The sequence below is a fragment of the Struthio camelus genome, chromosome 2 (genome assembly GCF_040807025.1).
Source record: "Struthio camelus isolate bStrCam1 chromosome 2, bStrCam1.hap1, whole genome shotgun sequence".
In the NCBI taxonomy this organism is placed as follows: Eukaryota; Metazoa; Chordata; class Aves; order Struthioniformes; family Struthionidae; genus Struthio; species Struthio camelus.
In genome coordinates, this window is record NC_090943.1 from 63,471,534 (window position 1) to 63,493,509 (window position 21,976).

The 21,976-nt window shown below is 40.2% G+C and overlaps 1 protein-coding gene across 6 annotated transcripts in view; it reads left to right on the plus strand.

Moving 5' to 3' along the window:
• ADCY1 (adenylate cyclase 1) overlaps nt 1-21,976 on the plus strand; it is a 163,250-nt gene that overhangs the window by 48,370 nt on the left and 92,904 nt on the right. For all 6 annotated transcript variants that reach the window (XR_011139776.1, XM_068936073.1, XM_068936074.1 and 3 more), the window contains one exon: nt 16,785-16,903. Coding sequence is in view for 5 of the 6 variants with exons in the window: in XM_068936073.1 (XP_068792174.1) it covers nt 16,785-16,903 (119 nt within the window). In the remaining variant the exon portion in view is untranslated. The remainder of the gene's footprint in view (nt 1-16,784; nt 16,904-21,976) is intronic.

Here is a 21,976-nt window from a genome sequence, read left to right on the forward strand (position 1 = left end):
GTAGAGGAGTTAAGTGGTATTCAAACCTTACTGTACAAGATGTTGGGGTCCTCAAGGCTTATATACTCTACCCCTTCACTTCCAGTTTCTGTAACAGGTTTGAAATAATGCATGTGCTTAAGTGCTGTTCCAATATAGATTGAGTGAATGCATTTTTAATATGAACATACTCTATAATAAGTAGAGAAAACTGCTCTTTAAACAGTTGCACACCTTGGTTGGCTGGGTAGCATAGTGCTAGGATCAAAACCTTTAAGTCTGACTCTGAACTTTAGTTACCCAAAGCTGTGGACTTTTCAAAGGCATATGTATGAAATGAGTGAATTTCAACGGGATTTAGGCAACTGTTTGCAGTTTGTGCCTTTGAAAACCTGCCTCTGGGTTCCAACATGAAGTTATGCTTGATTTTTGTATTTCTCTAATTAAATCATTAGCAATTTGTCTTATTTTATTTTCATGCTTATAGAACCACAAGAAAGAAAAAACATTACACATAAACTATTATTGTTTATCGTATGCCTAAAGAATGCTGTAAATATTTTTCCAATGCAGCAAACATGCCAATGAAGAGAATATGCTTTTCTCCTACACTTGTGAAATGTCAGATTAACTTTATGCATTACAGTGCAAAACTCAATGCAGTAGTGACACATGTTAATTAGCTGTCAAAAGTACTGTCAAAAAACTTTCAGTGACTGCTTTTAAACTACATTAGAATACTTCTAAAACCCGGATAAGAATTAAGACCTTATTACAAGCTACAAAATTATTCTGCATATTCTGTGGCATAATGTAGCTCAAGTTTCCAGCTGGTAAAACTTGGAGTGTTTCAGAGGATAAAGAGACTGTGCTGACCTGGTCCCATAGCTACATTCAGTCCTGTATTTCCATTTTCTGAAGTACAAATGTTGCATGTTAAAAGGACTGAAATTTTTCATCAGACTTTCTTGTCTTATTCAAATGCTCTGACCTAAATACTGCAGCCCTTTTACATTAAGAACTGTAAACCAAAACGCTAAAGCCTTTCCGTGGTATTTCTGTGCAAATCTCTGATGGAACAGGAGAAAAGACGCTGTTGACTTTTGAACATATATACAGCCTTCTGGAGTTAAAGCGTTGACTCTGTGCGACAGATACCACAGCTGTATCTGTAAGTGAGATTGCTTCCTCTGTGCCCTACTTACAGTGATTCTCCTCTTGTGGGATCCATCTGTAGCAATAGTCACACATGATAATTTTGATAAGTCTATTTTTAGGAGCAAGAGCAAAGACCTCATGCTGTAGCCTTTTCAGAGTCCTCATGCAAGAGTTAGCAAGTAGGCTTTGGAAGAAGGAGTACTGGCAAGGGGAAGGGGAGCAGACTGGCTGTGTGTGTGTTTTTTTTTTAATTCAGTTTAATGTTCACCATTGTTCTCTGGTCAAGACAAATGAGTACCCTCCGCTGTGGCAGAATGCGTTTGTTATCTTGCTAAATGGTAGACTATGATTCAAGAGCCACAACAGTAGCCAAGGCCACAGACCAAATGAGTAGAACATGAAGGAATAATTGTGATCGTTCTCTTGGGAAAATCGTGTTGCTCTCGTTGTCTGTAATCTCAGCAGCAACATCATCCTTTGCAGAGCAAGAAGGTAAGAATAGATATAGTGAGTTGGGTTCTTTCCCCTCTGCAACGGGGACTGCGCTTCATTGTGCTTTCAGTCAAAGCACCTGAGCTCTTCCCCTTTATTCTCGCCGTATGTTCTCTCTGTGCTCACTTTATGAAATTAAGATAGGCCCTTGCCCATATGGCAATCGTGGCATTGTCACCCTGTTTGGTAGGAGGACTCCTTGCATTAAAGCTCCCTACCAGTCATGAGAGTAGTCTCCAGGTAATGCTTAAGCCCTTTCCAAGTGAGCAGGAAAGGGAGCGAGCTGGGATGGGGAATGGGTGACATCTTTCTCAACATAGAAAGAGAAGTGGTCTGCTACTGATTTAGACAACTGCCCACCTTATTCAGAGGGGAAACCAGGAAGTTGTGACTCATGATACAGTAATTCCTATTCTGGCTGCTTCTGAGGCAATGCCTTACTTAGAGCAAATGGTAGAATTATAATTTTAAGGTCTTCTTAAGTTAGAAGTACAACTGGACTATAGTATTTAGTGTTCTGTTTTTCTAGTCTCTTTCTCTTAACGTATATGTAGTTTTGTCCTCTACATGATTCTGTGATGGTGAATGTCACTCCAATTATGCACTTCGTGAAAAAGAACTTCCTTTTTGTTTGTTACAGACTTATAGTCTGATGATTTCTTGGGTGCTCTCCAGCACTTGTTTTGTGATTAAATTATAAGTAATCATTCCACAGTAACCTTTTCCATGCCAGTCATGACACTTTAGACTTCCCTCTTATCCCTGCCCGTCTTTCTTTCCAAGCTGAAGAATTGTAGTATGTTTAGTCTCTGTATGTATGGAAACTATTTCTTCCCCCTAATCCTGCTGACTTTGTAACAAATACTGCTCACTGGGATTTTTTCCTGAGTATTTTTATGCATATTCATGCATTGAATTTGAGGATGAAGCAAATGATTTCCATCGATGAAATGCACTTGCCTGCAGCACAGACTGATGTGAAAAGTGCCTGTTGTTTTCATGTGAGAAAGGCTGGAAAAATGTTTGAGTTTGTGCAAACCTACAAAACCCAGAAAGATAGCTTTGATATCTTAAGTGGTTTTTTTCATTGCAAAAGTACAAGTAAATATGTTTGCAAAACAGAGCCATCTTTCTAGCAAGTTATTTAGGTGTTTCCTTCTCTCTGGATCTTTTGTTCTTGTGCAGAATTAGAGCATGGTGATGGGAAAAGACTTGGAGAATAGTAAATTGACAAAAATGGCATTCTAATCATCTAAGAAACTGCTTGTGAATTTGCATTTAGCCAGTCAAACCATCAGGACTGGAGAAAAGTGTTTGGTGGTGGCACCCGCCTTTCACCAAGTAGTTCTGTACTGCACTACAAAGCATGAAACTTAAGTTTGTTGCAGGGTTTAACATATGAAGCTGAAGGAAGGGCTAAAACCTACAGGGAGCTGGGAAGCACTGGGCAGAGACAGCCAGCTCTGCAGCTCCCTTCAGAGCCCAAAGCGTGCCACTCCAGCCAGTCTCATTAGCTCTGCTGAGAGATAGGGCTGTTTGCTTTGGTAGCACAACACGGTGCTGCTGCGGTAATGCTGGTTCTGGGAGACCAACCTGTATCTCGGAGTGGCTCTGCAGTCGTTCTGTACATGCACATCAGATTGTTTGGAGCAAGCTTATTTCTCTTTATGCAGTGCTGGATTGTGTGTGTAAACATGTGTGCATAGATAGGAATTGTAAGCGTCTCCTGCATTTTAGGGCAGTATCCTAAACAGTGTATATAGTAACTGGGACATCATTGAGTCAGACAGTTGATTAATAACTATTCGTAGAGAATGAAACAATGTCAACAAAAAATACATTGAATCTCAGCGCAGAATACTTTTGAGCTTCTGCAAAGGACATTTTGAATTTAAATTCCCCACGGGGTTCAGATTCCCCTTCAGAACAATTTAATCTAGATTTTTGCACATTTTGGATATGTGTACTACTTCCTGTACCTTTGAGTAAAAGGATGATGCCAGTAACAACCCTCCGGTAGTTTCATCCATTATGTTTAGTTGTAAGCATTTGTGAAAAAAGGAAAAAGAATAGAACATTTTATTTGAATAAAACAAAATTTATTGGGTTTTTCTTATGGTAATGGATAACAGGCCATCAGTGGTTTTTTGTTTTGCTTTGTTTTTTTCCCAATTCAGCAACCTAACTGAAAAATTAGTTATTTGCACAGCTTCAGGCAGAAATAATTTCTAGGGTGCCTGACAGCATGCTTATCAGTGCCTAATCAGGTTCTTCTCATGTTTCCCATACTTTTTTATTTTCAGAATCCTGCATCTTTTTCATAGCCGTGCAGAACAAAGTATGAAATGTATCATTAAAACACAGGCCCTGTTTCCATAATCATTCATCCTGGCTCTGTGCATCAGCAAATCACCCTGCAGCAAAAATTTCATCTGGATCATGTGTGGGCACACGAACATGTTCTTGTCAAATTATCCAGAGTGTGCAACAGGGAGGTGATCCTGGTTTTACGCAAATTGCAGAGCAAGAGATGATATCTGATCCTCCGTAAAAGCCAGCCAGTACAATCTTTGAAAAATGTGGGTGGATTAACTAATTTTAGCTGGCAGGGTGAGTCTGTACTACATTAGCACTGTGTGCTATGCTACAAGGAGACCTAAAATTGAATTTATTGTACCATTAAACTGCAGCGTTGCACAGTAAAATCCACCTTCAGAAATCCATTCATCCTTCTCTAGGATCAGAGAGAGGAGAAAATAATGAGTGCTACCATTTCAGACACTCAGTGTAAACTGCTGGGCTTCAGGCCCTCTCATGCAGTGGTCAGCATTGTCTCTTAGCCAAATAGGAGCAATGGCAGCAGAGATGGCAACTTGTCCTGGTCTCCGCATCATTTGCTACTTTTAGCTGCTCAGATCCTTACGCTGAGCTGAGGCAGACTGCTTCACGTGTTATGTGGTACTCCTGGCCCGTCTCCCACCTTTCTCAGCTAAAGGGGCACGTTTCTATCCCCTTTGCACGGGGGCACATTGCTATCCATAGGAACCACTCCGTACTCCTTGTAGTGCAGGGTATGGCAACAAAATAAATGTATTCTAATTTCACAGCTCTATTGCACCTGATTTTAGGCAGATAGACATCTCTGCTAAATGCACGTTGGGCTGGAAGCTGCATTATTTGCCATATCAGTGGGTTTCTTCTCGCCTAACTTTGGCCATCTAAAAGTGAGGCATCTAAGCTAGCCTTGTAATCTATAGACTTCTTAGCAGTAATTGGAACATCTAAGGGAAATTCAGCCCTCCTATCCTGACCACCTTGCTGAAGAGGAGATGAGGTTTTTTTCTGCCTGCAGTTGTAGAGGGAGATTAAAGCTTAGTCTAAACAGCTGTGTAGTAAGAGAGAGATTTCTTGCAACTGGATTGGAAATTTCAAAGTGCAAGAGGATTCAATAACACACAAGAAATAACCTGCAGTGGTAAATCATGCAAAGTACATATATTGTAATTGCGTTGCAATTGTGTTTCTCTATGCACATTCCCTTAATTTGCAAAATGTTAACATATGGTATTATATGAAAAGTATAAAAGCCTTTTAAAAAAAAAAACCACTTATAACAGCAGGTCAAATCAGTCATAGAACAATTGGGCCTGACTTTAATTCATCCTCTGAAAACTTCCTGATGTTAGTAAGTATGTAAATGAAATCACTTACCAGCCATTTCATTTTTTGACACAAGATCTGAGCTTTGCCAGCTGAACGTTTTTTTAAAATCCTGAAAATTTGGCATATTAACTTTGCTTTCTGTGATAAGTCTATGTAATCATTGATACTCAGCATAACAGGGAGATGTCTTAGACTGGTGTTTGTTGCAGTTTGTTTTTCCTCATAGCTATATAGACATATCTCTGTGCAACTACAGTAAGCTCTTATTTGTTGTAATGAGTTCCTAGCTGGCTTACATTGAATAGACAAACATAAATAGATACATTAAAAAATACTAGTTGCATCATTCTTAAACCTGTTGATACTTTGGCTATTAGGAGTTTGGAAAGAAATATTGGGAGATTTCAAACATGTTCTGCTTCAAACAACTGCCAGTTAAATATACTGAAGTTGTTTTGGGTTTTTGTGATTTTTTTCAGTTTGTTTTTCCTACTTGCTCCTTTATTTTCCTTTAGAGAGAATGGAGGAGGAGGGATAAAAAAGAACACACGAACCTGTCATTAGATGATTAAAAATACACTACCATATAGTTTTCAATAGATAACATCTTGAATAACAGTTGCTAAAGGATATAATCATATGATAGAACATCAGATAGCGCATTAGATCCTGAAGTTAAATATTAAGACAGGTACTTGAAATGTACTTTCTTATGGTTATTTTCTAAATTTTCCAAATTTTCTAAATTTGGATCAATATTCATGGCAGCAGTGCTACACGTGTGGACACTCATGCAAAGACGCACACAGAGCCAGTTTAAGCCTTTTCAAACTAAGAGCGAGATTTAATTTTTCTCCAGCTGCTGCTGCTTCTGTCCTGGGGAGTGGAAGGACAGGAGTTAGACGCAAAGCTGAAATGAAGATCCCTGCAGAGCTGAACCGTCTGGTCCTGCTGCAGTTGGAGGGAGAGGGTCAGGGTCAGGGACAGGGACAGCAGCTGTTTCCCCTGGGAGAGGTGCCACCCATCAGCAGCACTAGCTGTCCTCTGATTTCTTCTGGATTAGCAGCCTAATTCTGGTACAGCCAACGAAGGCAGCAAGAGCCAAGGCTGCTTTTCTGGCCTCAGGAGTCTGTTCCTCCAGGCCACAGCCTATGTCTTACCTGTGCCTAGAGCAAGCCTCACAAACACGCGTATGCTACAGGTGGCTAGCACAATGGAAACACAAGTAGACATTTTCAAATCAATGAAGTATTTTATGCCTTTTAGTAGGATGCCACAATACAAAGTAATGCAACCTCAGGAGTGATTTCTGTTGTGGTTCTTCCCGCAGCAGCAGGAAACCATAGGGAGCTTTAAAATGTTGCTAGGAAAGCTCTCTTACATGTATTTTTTTGTTGTTGTCCATAGAATTGTGTTCACTCCTAAAACCATACTAAAAAGCAAACTGCTGCTTTAATATGAGCTTAGCACATCTTTTCCCATGCCACTCCTCAAACTCAAAGCAGTTGTGCTGTAGAGCAGCAGCTCTGCCGTGGCGCTGTTTCAGATTACATCAACAGGTCTAGCCCTATGTGCAGTTTGCCTTAGGTTCATGAATTGCTATATCACTGCTTAATAATAGATATTCTCCATGAAGGGGATACTGAGCAAAGCACTTTGCTTTCATTGTAATGTGTGACAGTATACGCTGCTTAGTAGTACCTCTCCCTTGATCCAGCACACATGCTTTTCCAGACATTTTGCCTGTTCCCTTTGGTCAACCAGCTGCGGAGGGAGGGGGGAAAAAAAAGAGAGAACAGAAAGTTCTAAAAAACATCTTACAAAAGATGTTTACTTACAAAAAGAAAGGATTTTAAGGTTGACTTTTGGTTTAGGTTTACTGTTCTAGAGTGGAGAATTTCTACTGTGTAATTTAAATTCGTTCCAAGGTTTCTGATCCCTCTTACCTCTTTGATAACGTGCTGATTTTCATTTTGGGGTTAGCTTCCCTTTCAGCAGAGACATCTAATTAGGAATTTCCCAGTCTGACAAGGTAAGCATGAATATAATCTGAGCGAAACTTGGTATTGTAAGAGAATGAATACGCTCATTGCTTCCTTAACGTATTAGTGGCTTTTCTCTTTGGAGAGCAATCAGGTTTTCTGCTAATGGGTTAAGCTCAATTCCCTGCTCTGCTGAAGACAAAATGTGAGCAAATAGCAAAGGACAAAGATTGCTAGATTGCTGTGGTTTGTTTCACATGGATGTACTAAAGCTATCTGCAGTTTTTGAAAAAGGAAATGCTAAGTGTTTATCCCCTAATATGTCTTATTTAGATTCCAAAATTATTACTTTAGACCTTTAGGTTCCTATTATATTAAAACCTTCAGTCTGTTTACACCTGCTGCTGAAATCGGTTTCTATCACTTATCATTAAAGTTTTCCTTTATTGAAGAGTTCTTAGTTGTTCCACTGTAGGTAAAAATCCATTATAGGAAAGGATATGGACTGAGGTTGGGTGGCTCCTGCAGTTCTGAATGTGTGGTACAGCAAATGATAGCAATGTTATTAAGCACCACTGCTACCACAGTGGTGCGTGCTTAGTGTCCCTCTGTCTCTTCCCCCTTTCCACTGCCTCGGTGGCACAGCCTTTATGCTGCAGCAGTGAGAAGAGAAGGGCTGGCAATGGCTGCATGCTTTCTCTCCCTTCCTCCCATGCTGGCCTCATTTCTCAGCAAGGTGCCGGAGCACAGCAGATTTGCCACGTGTATATATATATACATGGAATTGTTGTACATCTGTGGATTCTGGTACAGAAACGTGGGGCGGTAGGGTGACACATCTCACTGGGCAGAGCAGAAGCAGAGGGTGCTGCAATCCCAACATCATCTTGAGCTATAATGTCTACAGTGTTCCTCCAGAAAAAATCACACTAGCTGAGGATAGGAGGGTTAGTGAGGGCAGAAGAGGAGGAGGTGTCGACCGTGCCAGGGATTGAGCTCAGTGACTTTCATTTGCTGAGGAATACACAACTGCCTGGTCCAGGTATTCAGTGTTATGTTGGTGGAACAGATCAAGATATAAACTGTAGACTGGAAACAGAGAGATCCTTTAGCTGGAGAGGAAATTTAGCATAGTATGGGTTAGCCGGGGAAATGTCTGCTCTTCCATTTATCCTGAAAGTGAGTGGCATCAATGAAATTGCTGCTAGTAATGCCGTCTTTGCATCTTCAAGAGGAAGGCAGAACCAGGTACAATGACAGGATTATTGTCCGCATCCTATTCATAATGCAGTGCTTTGTTCTGTGCAATGGTTCAGTCCATAGCGAACTTGAACTCACACGTATCAGGACTGAACGCCCGCCTAGGTATTGCAGTAGCACTTCCATGTTCTCTCTGATCATGACGTTGGCACGTCACTGGTATTCTTTGATCATTTTTAAGGTGTCTGTTCATTTGAAACAGAAAATCCTTTTTGTAAAGGAATTATTATTTTTAGTTATGTTTTAAGTGTGTCTTTTTGTTTTTAATGTTTCTGTTCAACACACATACGTACTATCATAGCTAATATAAGCGGATCGTTTAACTGAAAGATGAAACCTGCCCCGCCAGACTCTGCAAAAGAGTAGGCAAAATATTTACCTTTCCACAGAGGGAGATTTAGAAGTGCATACTTGGCGGCTGTTCTGTGCCAAAACAGTTTCATCTTCACTGATGTATGCTCAAGAACCTGCTCTTGAAGCACTCACTGAAGCTTGATAGATAGAAACAAATAAGTGTATTAAACTAGCATTTAATAAATAAGGTATATTTCAAGACCCCCATTTCAAATGTGGCTTTACTGGTAAATTTTTACAGATACAGCATGTTAGTGTCCTTCACATACCCACTAAACTTCTCTGAATCAGTGTTCCCATGATGGGTAGCATGTCTTTTACTGACTCGTACGTCATTTGCACAGAACAGCAACCAAGATTGACAGAAACAGTTTTTGTGAGACTTCAAGTTTTACCTCATAACTTATGTCACTCTGTCCTCAAAACAAGAGCACTGAGCTGGACTATGTCCAGAATATGTATTTCAAGCAGTATGATTCCCTAATTACTGATTATTCCGGCACTGGTGTTTGCACCGAGGGAAGTTGTCAGATCACTGACACACGCCATCTAGAAATATCCCCTCTGGTGCACTTCCTGAAACAGACTCTGAGCTTTGGCCGGATTACAGGCAAGGCAGAAGTTGACAAGAATCAGATCTGTGGGAAACTTTTTGCAGTGGTGTTTTGATTTTCTTATTCTCTGAGAACTTCATCTGTTTAAGCTGAGTTCCCTTCTGCGAAGGAGAGGGGAAACACTCTTTGGTCACAGTGGGCCTTTCTTCCCGTGAAATGCCCAGCTGGCGCTAGTAGCTGAGCCAGGAAAGAACCTCTCTCTGAGCCTACCAAAATGCTGCCTGACCCTGCTCCATTTCATCTCCTTTCCTTCCCCATGTTCACTGCAGAAATGCAAAGAGCTTTGCCGTTGCTTCCCGGCCCCCGGCCCCCCACCTTATCTTCTTTTCCTCCATCTGCCTCTGCTTTCATGGAGCAGAAGAGAAAAACAATGTGAAATGCAGCGTTCCACACCTAGTTCAAAGGTGTCGCTGTGGAAGAAATATCTCTGTAGGAGGGGAACTTGCACTTGAGAAATAGGTATTTTTGCTGTCCCGAGCCATACAATGGAGAGATGCTTTTCTTCCCAGCCAAGCATGAACAGGGTTTCACGGCAAGTTATCACTGCAGTTATCTATCTGCTGTAGAGACTGCATGGCTACTTGCCTGAGCTGTAGTGAAGCAAATAAAGATGCCTTAAGGATAAAGTCTCCATTTCGTGATGTGAATTTAGCTTCTCCTCCCTCCCTTTTACTTCCAGCAGGAGGATTTTCATTAACCGAAATGAGACTCGTCCCTTTCCTGTCAAGTTCTCTGTGATCCTTTTATGGGTACATTGAACCTTGCCGGTTAGATTTCAGAGAGGGAGAATGCTAAGGGTATAAGGTGAAAGCAAAAAGATTGGTGGTAGGCTGATGCTGCAGTCATTTATTCATTGTGCGTTTATACCTTGTGTTAACCGTGTTGGCTGGCCTTTCTGGGGATTAATCCATACTGATATATTTCTAGAGAGTTCTGATTTACTACATATGAGGGCGAACAGATAAGCAAGCTATGTTTAAATTTTAGACTTCTTGTTTCCATGTTTGCCCTCCTATTCTTTCTCTGCTCTTGTTCCTCTTTGAACATGATTTGTGGAACTGATCTCAAAAGCGTTAAGTTTCATCCTGCTAGTAATCTTTCTCTCAGTACCGCACAGACTCACACTTGCCTTTTTAGGGTAACATCACATAAATATTCCACAGCCATTCAGCGCTCAGCTGGTTTGTGGGGCTTTTTCACCTTCAGGGATTTCTACCCCTCACTTTATCACAGTTGTTCTTGTAGATGACACCTAAAATGAACATTGTGCTGTTGAATTTCTCTCATCCTTATTCCATTTCTTGTATCCTGTCCTCTGTAGTTTGTACCTTCAACCATTTTGACGATCTTTTTATGCCCACTCTCCAGCCCAGCATTTCTGCCCTTGATTGCTACCTGTTATTCTCTCTGTTTTAGCCAAGACTTAAGTCTCCCCTAACCCTTTCAGTAATCCCTGCCTTCTCTGTTATAGTAATCTTCCATGTGGAACCATGACAGTGCATTGTCAAACAGTACGCTGATGACCTATCCTGCGTTTCCTTTGTTTTTTTAAAAAAAATAGTTAACCATAGAACGATACCAGATTGGTCTGGCACAGGTCCACTCAGGGTGAATCCATCTTGCTTTTTATCCATGAGATACTGATCACCTGCCATAACAGTATGCTGCTAGCCATCACCCCCGTATGCAAAACCTGTGCTCTTAGAATGCAACTTCATGGATGGTCTTTTACGATTCTGATTTTTATAAGGACTCGCGAATAGAACTTTTCAAGAAATCTCAGGAATGTTCTGAAATACTGCCATCTTGTGGCTGTCTAAGGAAAGCCTCACCCTCTTTTAATTGTGTTTTTTTTTAATACTTCTTATGCTTATTTGGAAGACGGGACAGTACTTCATTTTTTGTAGCAGCGTTTATTTTAACATAATGCATGAATAAAGTCTGCTGTCTTTGTTTGCCAACTTACAGGAAGTATAAATGAATCCTAGTAATTTTACACAAAGTGGTTCTTCAGGGCACTGCAGTAGGCTTCTTTTCTCTCTTTCTCTGTCATTTTTTATTTTCCTTACATGGAATTACAATATCTGTGCAGTCCAGTATAGGGATACAGATGCCATAAAAACACTAAGCAGTAGCTTTTAAAATTATGCAAGAATGAACTTATCAAGGTATTATAAGGTAGCAAGTGATAATATTTAGGATATACTTTGGAGATTCTACTGACTAAGTAGAAGCAGAATCTCAAGTCCACCTAAGAGTTGACTTTGAAAAGGTCTTACTAATTTTGTATGCATGTCTGATGCTTGTCTTCTCCAGGAAAAAGAAAATGTGTGTTAAGTACGGTGGCCCTTTCCACTGAAGTATAGCACTAGCTGTACATAAGATTTCCATTTGATTTGCTCTTTATCTCATGCAGTAATCTACAGGAAATATAAAGCCGCCTGCAGAAGCATAGCAAGTGCAGCCAGTTCATGGGTAGAAGGTTGTAAGGGACCATCCTAACTACACAGCAGGCAACGAGGAAGGGAGGAAAGAATGGGAACACTGAGGCTGGCTGGGAACACTGAGGCTTTTTACTGAGTTTAAGGCTTCTCTCCTGATGAGGGAATATGATTTACAGCTTGTTAAAGGGATTTCAAAATGTGTCACAGTCAAAGCCCATACAGAAGTTGAAATAAATCATTTCATACAACAGTAATAGAATGTGCTACTAGGCTGCATAGTATTCTTTGGGGAGCTGCATAAAATGATTATAAATCAAGGTGGAAACTTCAGAGGGACTTGGAGAAAGTAATGAGTGGCTGGAGAAAGCAGTAAAATGAGAACTTTCATGGCAGCACTGTTCAAAATGGGGCTGTTGCTCATTTGGAGAGAGGAGCAAAAAATGCATTAGGAACATGTAAGAGCAGAGCAGGGCTATGGTTAGGAAAAGGAGATGGAGTTTGGAGAGGGAGATGTACTGAGAAGCCTCTAGCCTGCTGAGCCCTGAGCTCCCCTTCTATGTTAAGAGCCCCGCTTGAATATCGTAAAGTGGTGGGATGGATTCAGTAGCTTCCCAGAAGCCATGGACGTTTTTGTGTTGTGCCCCCCTTTGCCATGTATCGCAGACTGATTAAAAATGTGGGTTGGAAGGGGCCCCTGGAGGTCGTCTAGTCAAGCTTTCCTCTCAGGACAGGACTGCCAGCAACACTAGATCAGGTCAACTGTGGCTTTGTCTACCTAAGTCCTGAATGAATAACTGCAGGAATTAATTACTGAACAAGCTTTTCCTTAAGTCCAGCCTAAAGTGAGAATTTCAGTACAGAAGTTTGTATTTGCAATTAGGGTTGAGAATGTTCCAAAAAACCAATTAGTAATTTAGGGTCTTTTTGATCATTAACAATGGGGGGGGGAGGGGGGGGGGAGAAATGTTTATTTTAATTAATTTCCATTTACATATTTTCCCTGTTTGTCACGTGCATAATAGTACTAGTTGTTGAATGCTGCCAATGTAGCACTGAGCAATTCCTAATTGGCTCAATACACACATTTGGACTTGATGCAGAGTCAAATGTATGTGTTTGTTCCTTTTCTTATCTCTAACAATGCTTCATTGCTGTGGGAGAATGAAATCTGGATGTTTTTCTAAATTGAGTGCTCTTGTAAGAATTAACTAAGTCTTCATTAATGGTGCAGAAATCTTCATTAATGGGGATAAGACAGTTGGCAGAGACAGCCCAGTTTGGCATTCCAGATCTCAGACTGCACTCGCAATTTAAAATACAAGTTTGACAAAAAACACTTTGAATGAAGGCGATATAGGTCCTCATCTGTCATTTCCTTTTCTAAATGAGATTTGTGCAGGGAATGCAAAACACTCAGCAGGCAATAATGATCCCTGAACAGAATCTTTTTTCAGTACGTGATTTCACTTCAGATCATGTTAATGCTGAGTGAAAATTTAATGCAGAACGAAGGAGTGCAAATTCCTGGAATAGCAGAAGTTGATCACAGGGCCAAGATTCATTCTCCAGGTAGAAACTAGCTTCAATAAGTTTAAACAACATTGTAGATCAGAGAGAAAGGTGAAAACATTTTTATCTTTCTACTAGTTCCTGCGTTTTGGATTCAAAACAGGAATATGCCACATGTTGAGGCTACCCCAAGACAAATTCATTTATCACTGAAAGGAAGGCCTGCAGCATGAATGTTGTTTTTATTGTAGTCAAAGTTGTTGCTAATTGATTAGTGCTCCCTATCTGTCTCACTTTTTCAATTTTTTCTGTCATCACCCATCACCATCAGAGGCAGCAGCCACTCAAGCATGAATGTCATCACAAACGTGACCAGCCTTGCTGCTGTGCTGTCTCTTGTTCCCTTCAATGCTCTGTGCAACTGTGCACATCCAGTTTTCCTTTTGGTCTGGTTTTCAGATTATTTTTTGAAGTGGATCAGCCTCGCAGAAGCAAATGAAAAAAATCAGACAATGATGGTAGGACTTGCTGAACAGAGATCCAAACGGAGCCCTTTCCCAAACCTTCCCAAAATTGTATTTGGTGTATATGAATTCATTCTTACAGCTCTGCATCTCTAAGTCCTAAATCATTCCTTAGGGTGACCCGGAAGGCAATACCGCTTAGCTTGACAGATGAGATTTTGCCAAAATAAAAGAGGCTTTTCTTATATTTTTCTTTAGAGAGCTAGATGCTGCCTTTCATTCTTTTTTCACTACAGTAATTTCTACTGTGGGATTGTTTCTTGTATTTGCCAGTCTCTCTTCCAGTGATAATGCTTTACAACCACACTGCTGCTTCTCTTCTTGGCCTGAGAGGTCAATCATGACGACCCTTTGATAAAGTCAAAATTGAGTCTTTACTCACTCAGTGAGTTCAGACTGCCAGCCCTCTTTGTAAAGATTGTCCAGTTCTTCCTCCTTAATCCATCACTTTCTTTTTGATCTCTAATTTTTTAAACTACTTTGTAATATGCAAAAGCAAGCCACCACAATCTGAAATAGGATTTTCATAAGCACCCTTCACATCTTGAAACAGTCGTACTAACGTGCGTAGGAATCACCATTTTTGTAGCCTGCCTTAACGCTTCTGGCAGCATAACCTGCAGGTTTCGAAGCTGTAAGACGATGCAGCTCTCCGATGCTATTTTCAGAGCAACGGTTGCTATTGTTTCCCTGGCCTCTCTGCTGCTTGCTGTGCACTGCAGAAGTTAGTTGTCAGATTTTTATTCACCCCTTTTACTATAATTGCGTGCACAGGCCAAAGAAGCGCTGATCAATCAACAATGGTCTCTACAAGAGCATGTCAGAGCCTGTCCGTATAATTTTTTTTGATTGTTTGTCTGTCTCTTTTAGTCTGGCTTTCTAGGAAAAAGAAGCTGAAACCATACTCTCTCCCCGAAACAGCTTTGGAATTTACTTGTCCGTTCCAGCAGAACGGCAAAGATCTTTAATACCCCCACTCAGAGAAGCTACAGCAAGCATTTAGTCCTTATCAGACATCACAAAATTGACATCGAGGATAATACTGCAATTCCACTATCATCTGGAGTTTATACTCTCTTAAGCACCAGAGAATTTAATCCTCAAGCAAGACTTCTCTCTTGTGTGGATTCTCTGTTGCCTAATAAGGGGTCACCTCATGCTACAGATTCAGTATAATTCAGTTAAAACAGTTAATCAACTGCAAGATGACAAGTACATGGGAAACAGACCTTCATAAATCCCACTTGTGACAAAACTATTTCTTTTGGGTTTTAACCAACACTATACAGTTCTGTTGCAGAGATATGGTGTATGCTTATACTTAATTAATTTGACATAAAAATGGTAGTAATTTACCATTTTCCTAACAAGATCTGAGACTATTTGGTTAACTTGAAATGGATATATACATAAAATGTTCACAAGTATTTAATTCTATCATGTTCTTTGCAGCGTTCTTAGTATATATGTGAGAACAAGAGGAAGTAGATTTAATTAAAGGGAATAACCTTTAACCTCAAGTTCACATGTACTGCCCTAGGCATATTAAGGCACTTCAGTGTAAAACAAGGACAGCAGCAGTTCTGCAAAGTTTAGCTTACTCATCTGTGAAGTAAATATTCAATGTGTCATCTTTCAGAAGCAACTGTGTAAACCAGAACTGTAAAATGAGAAACCTTTTTTGAGTAGTCTAGCATTATTTGGAGTTTTTGGCCAGTGAACACGTGCTTGTGAGCAGTATAGAGAACTTGTCTGTGCAGATACCCTCTTCTCAGTGTTTATTGTTGCTCCTTATTTATGTAATGTTATTCAAATAAAAGGAGGATGCAGTCTGGCCAAGATCTGCACTAGTGTGATGTCTCATCACTGCCATTACTTTGGCTCCAGAGCAGATGTGGTAATGTGAATTCCTTCAGTCCGCTGCAGTGGCTGAAGCTAGCAATCCTGACCGATAAACTGGGAACTGCACACAGCAACAAAAATAGGCATAGTGCATTTTAAATGGCAAAGGTTTTCTCTATGAGAAAAGAGCATTAATAGGTATGTAAGTACAGTACCTGCTATAAGCTCTCTAGGTACGTGTGAATGGGCCAGAACACATGGAGTAACTATGTAAGCCTTTATAGTTAATACCGAAAAGATCCAAAATGTTAGGGGTCCTTTATTGTAAGAGGGTCAGTGACACCTGCTAAAATCTCTCTGTGGGTATAGCAAGCAGAGATGGTTTTAACCAGGGGTTTGTGCTGATGCATTCTGTTACTGAACCTCCTCGAACGGGCATTTCCGTGCTGGATGAGATACCATTAAAAATGTACCTTTATTACTGTTCTGCTGATTCAGACTGTGTGGATAAATCTATCATCCATTCTCGCTGCTTAATAACCAGCTGTCATAGTCCCTGTAATGTAACACTTTCATTACATTCCCAAGTAGTACACACAAAAGGATAGCAAGTGATCCTGGAAATTCTTCCACAGATAGATAAATGGTACTAATGATAAAGTAAGTTATTATTCTTAGCATTGTGATGTTAATGATAATTATGGGCAATTATCTGCTCTTGAAGCTGGCTCTTCCCTTTCTGCGTAGGTTTTTTGATTATTTTTTTTGGTGCAGAGGAATTCAAAAACACACCCCCACAGGCTGCAGAAATCTGAGGGAAACAGTCCATGTTGTTTATGGAGCAGAAGTTCTCGGGAAGCAGGCTGGATTAGGAAAAGTCTGTCTGGTTTACTAGTTTAAAACTGTTGAACAGTGGGGAACATACTATACCGCAAAACTAATGTTGTTTACGTTTTCTTTTAGGAGCGTCTCTTGATGAGTCTTTTGCCCAGGAACGTTGCAATGGAAATGAAGGAAGATTTTCTGAAGCCTCCTGAAAGGATTTTCCACAAGATTTACATTCAAAGACATGACAATGTTAGGTAGGATTGATGTAGCCCATGAAATAATTTAAAACAGGTTTTTTAGTACAAAATATAGTACAAATATAGTGACATGCAGTAGCAATTAGATTTTAGAGCATAAAAAACAAGCAGTACGGTGAAGATTTGTTGTTTATGTGCAGGAAGAGAATGGGCCCACGAGGGAGCCTGCAGAGTCTTCTCAGAAGATAATGTTGAACCAATAAATGGGTTAGAGTAGTAATGCTGGGAGGCAGGAAACCTTCTGCAAATGGGTGATCGTTCTGTATGTGCTGTATTATATTCTTGGCGAACAGAAATACTCCTGTTGCATGCTAACAACAACACACTTATACTTTCCTGAAAATAAGAGAGATTGCTTTTAGTGCAATAGTTTTGCTGGAAAATAGCATGGAAACGTAGAAAGAAAGTGTGGTGTAAACTTAGGAAAATCTACATCAGTTCTCATCATATGAGCATTTCTTCTCAGGGCTTATTGGCTGAGGCCCAATTCTACTTCTTGCTCTTGTTTAGTGACAGACCGTTCAGCAAGTCGCCTCATTCATGCTGATAGTTGTTAAAGTGGAGTGTATTCTCCTCATTTGCTATTCTCTGTCCTTCTAAATGAGTTCCTCACAGGCCTTGTCTACTTGAAGCTGTTTTATCACACTGCCTGTAGTTGCATTTTCTGTTAGTGTCTTGCGTCCCTGCACAGGAAACTGTTTCGGAGAGGTTTGGGTAATGCCACAGAGCTGCTGTCTCGTGTGACTGCTGTGTCGTGTGGACCGTGTGCTTTTGCAGAGAAGAGGGAGTGAACTCCCAGAGCACCTACTCTTCTCTCTCACCCACCGGGAAGCTCCTTCTTTTGGGGTGCAGTCTTCCTCCCATTGAGTTCACTCTCTTATTTGCAAGGATCGCTGCCAGGGGACTGAGCAGTTGAAACTGAATATATCTGTGTCAGGGAATTAGAGATTGCTGTGATGGAAGCGTTTAGTAGAATGACAAATCGGGCAGGCTGTACACTGTAAAACTAAACATTACTGAATTAATTCATTAGCAACACATTTTTTGCTAATGGTTAAATCTTACATAATATTAATCATCATCACTACATATGCAGACTCTTAGTCTTTATCACTCCTATTGTAAATTAGCTGTAAGTGTACGACACCCTGGAGCTGACGCCGCGTAGTTAGCATGGATGGCTATGGTCTTTGGTAGCTCTTAATTGCTGAGGTCAAGACCAATAAGTAAGATATGTTCCCTACCTATTTAGAGAGATGAAGACAACTTTTACGTCCTGAGTAATGGCAGTTCAGTGCTGTGCTGGGTAGAGTTAGGAGACCATTCCCATATTCTCAAGACTTGACCCGGTTATACCAAGCGTTCCATAAAACAGTATTATTAAAACAAACAAACAGAAAAAACCCCTTTAGCTCTAAATTTCTGGAACTTCTAATCCCAAAGCTATGCAGTGGAAAATGGAAAATATGCTGCACTCTTACCTTTTTCTTTTCTTTTTCTCTTACCTTTCTTTTCTTTCTCTTACCTTTTCTTTTTCTCCCAACAAACATCTGAGAATGTCAGAGCATCGTCTTCCAGAAAGGACAGGCTGGAGGAGGTAGGCATGCAATTAGTGAAGTGCATGATTTTCCCACTCTTTGCCTATTAAAAAGAAAAAAAAAAGACAAAATAGAAAACCCCACCAACAAAAAACCCATCTGTTTCAAGCTTCTAAATATCCACCTCAAAAAACAGAAAATCATCAATCACTAACTTTGCATGTGAAAAATAAATTATTCACACAGCTATCTTCTTTATCTTCTCAGATCCCAGAAAAACACAGGAGGATGTATTAAAGTAGAAATATGTATACCTATAGGAAGGGAACCATGGGCTAGGAAAAGATATTGTTGCTCCAGGAGTGTGAGAAGAGACCCCGTAGACAGCAAGGAATAATAAAATATGCAGTTATAGCTCTTGGATAATGTTATCAAAAGATAGACTTTCCAAGTCTCAGTGGAAGAAAAGAGGGTTAAAGTACGTATGTTCCATGGAGCTGTCAAAGGGAAAGATTTCCAGAAGCAGTCTCAGAAGAATAAAATGGATGCATGATTCCTGGAAGTGAATGCAAGGTCTTGGAAAGTCTTACAGGGATGCAAAACAAATATAGCTGTGATGGTACAGTGTGCCCAACACACGGAGTCTGAGACGGTGCACGTTATACTGCAAGTCTCATTCAAATCAGCTTAATGAGATCTCCTGCCCACTACCTTCAACTGAGGTTATGAGAGAGGCATGTTAGAGAGTAGAGAATTAGAGGCCTTTGGATGCCAGCATACCTTTCAATGTTTGGCAGCTTTTAGTCATCATTTGTCACTGAGTTCGTTGTTTCTTTTAACCTTTTTCTGATGTACTTTTTATTTAATTTTTTTAGCTTGCTTGGGGAAACATTGTTAACTATTTGCTTTTATTAAATCAATAAATGCAGTTTATAATGAATTCTCTGGAAATCTACTAGAGCATTTGTTATGCACAGCAGTCCTTCCCTTGCCCTCCCTGTGGCTTGACAAATTGGACCATATAGCAGCAGCGTACTTTCTTGATCCCCCATAACTGCGAGAAAGTCTTTCTGCTATCCTGCAGCTGCAGTTCCTCCGCTGGCCTCGCTGTACAGAGCAAACTCTGTACAGCAAAATGGCAAAAGAAACTGCATTCCAGAAAATGGGGCAAAATGGAACATGGGCCACCTTGTTTTTATACAGGCCCACTAGTTCCTTTTCAACATTTCGAAATGACTGTCACATTCATTTTCAAATACTTAGGGAAAAAAATTAAAGCACTCTTTTCTCTTGCTCAGACATACTTTCAAAGGCTAGCTCTTGAGAAGAGCTAAGAAAGGAGGAGTCATGCTGGATCTCAAAGAAGGATGTTTTGTAGCGTCATGGTAAGCCACGCAGGTAAAGTTCTTAACTTCACTGTAGGGCAGGCTTTGACAGCACTCAGTGTTTCCTCTCGTTATATTTCAGATCTACCATGGCAACACCTCTGATTTATCATTTAGTTGGCAAATATTTTACCAGCAATCAAACAACTGGTAAATGACTGCCCGCAACTGAGGAGAGCGAGCCTCCAGCAGGGAACCGGGAGCCAGCTTCTCCGCACTGAGGGCACAGCTGTCCTCAGGCTTGTGTTGCACTGGGGCGAGCTCTTCCAGGTCTCCAGTAAAGAAAGGCATTTCGTTTGGTCACAGATAACTCTTTAGGTATAAATAATTTCAAACCTCCAGCTTAGTCCCCAGGGTTTTATTTTTCTTTCTGCAGTACAAAGCATTAAATTCCTTGAACCTCAGTTGAAGAATTCTGGGTGGAGCAGGGTCCAGTTTAAAACTTGCTTTATATTTCCATGTGAGGCTATTCGGTGGGCATCAATGAATATGGCCCATAAAAGAGCACAGAGTAGTTCTGAATGGTTCTGTATATGAATATATGGCTGTACAGCTCATGGAACTACAGTGTTATCAGAGAAACTTGGAGGGTCCCCTATTAACTGCAGTAGACTGTAGGTTAAAACCCTTTTCTCCTCCAAAATGATCACATCTAGCAAATGAAAAATAAATTGCATTTTGAATGAAAAGTTTTACCAGCTTCCTGGAGATAACAAAAAACCTGGCCTAAATCACTAACTAAATAATAACAATTTGCCTGCTGCCGCTGTTGAAGAATTTTACAAATGGAGAGCTATGAACATTACTTGCTTAGGTATCGTAATTCCCTTGCGAGACAGATATATTTAAGGCACTGCCAACTCAGTCTTCCGCAAGCCAAAGGAAGGCAAGTTTTAACACCCAAGAAACTTAGCTCACTTTTTCTTTTCTTCTAACTTTCTATTACTTAGGTTTTTGAGACTTGCTTGTTAGGGAAGGCCAATGTACAAGTTTGTAACTTGGGGAAGATCTATCATATAATTTTATGTGAACTGCCAGAAGTGAAGAGGAAGGCTGTAAGCTTGAGCCTTCCAGGTTTCTCCAGTTGCAGTGATGGAATTTTTAGTTCAGCATTAATAGAAGCAGACCCTTGTTTGCACAATGTTTGTGCTTACTGCTTGTGCTTTGCAGAAACAAATGCTAATGCTCCACACTAATCTGAAGTATTATCTGATCGCTTCAGATATTCCTTTTCTTCCTCTCTATTTTCTTTTTTTTAGCTTTTTATTTTTAAGGTAATTGCTCTGAATATTAGAATTTTGTTTAAATAAACTCTTAATCACCTTTGCATTTTATTTTTTATGTTCCTTCCCTTCCTGTCACTTGGTTTCTCCCAGTACAGCTTAGTAGTGATTTTGTCATGATTTTGCAGAGGAAATTAAATGTATGAATAATTGTTTCACACACACACACACACACACACACACGCACCCTCCTAATCTGTTACTTTTGAAGACCATGGAAGCTCTGCGTTCAGCATCAGTTTTATATCAAAAGAGAAAGAGAGGCTCAAATTCACCTTGTATTTGGAGGCAAACTAATGGAACAAGAAAAGGTTGTTATTCATGCCAACCCTGTGAATGTATTTGTGCCTGTGCAGGAGGGAGAAAGAAATCTTTCTCAGCTAAGTTTAATTATCTCCAGTGTAGACTGATATGCGTAAAGGATAAGGATTAAAACCAGAAAATATGGAAACTTTCCAAAGAAGAGGTCAATGGAATTTTCATAATCTGATGAAAATCAGTCCTTTACCAAAAAATTTTTCACTCTTCTCTACAACTTTGCTGCTTCTTTTCCTACATTTTGTGCGGAATACCTGATTACTACCAAGTGGGTAAATCCTGACCTTGAAGATATGACTCTTGTGTCATTCAAAGAGGAAAAAGTATATCTTGTGTATCTACTGCCTTGCAAAGTTTTTGAACAGGATTGCTGAACAGCAGGAAGAGAAGTGCCTGTGTGTTCAATGGAAACAAATAATATAAGGCAAATGCAGTATGCATAACAAGACAAGCAATTGCACATCCCAAACTATTAGAGTGTGAACCAAGTGAGGATGCAGGATTCGAGCATCAGGAAGGAAAAATAATCATGGACCAAAATCATTT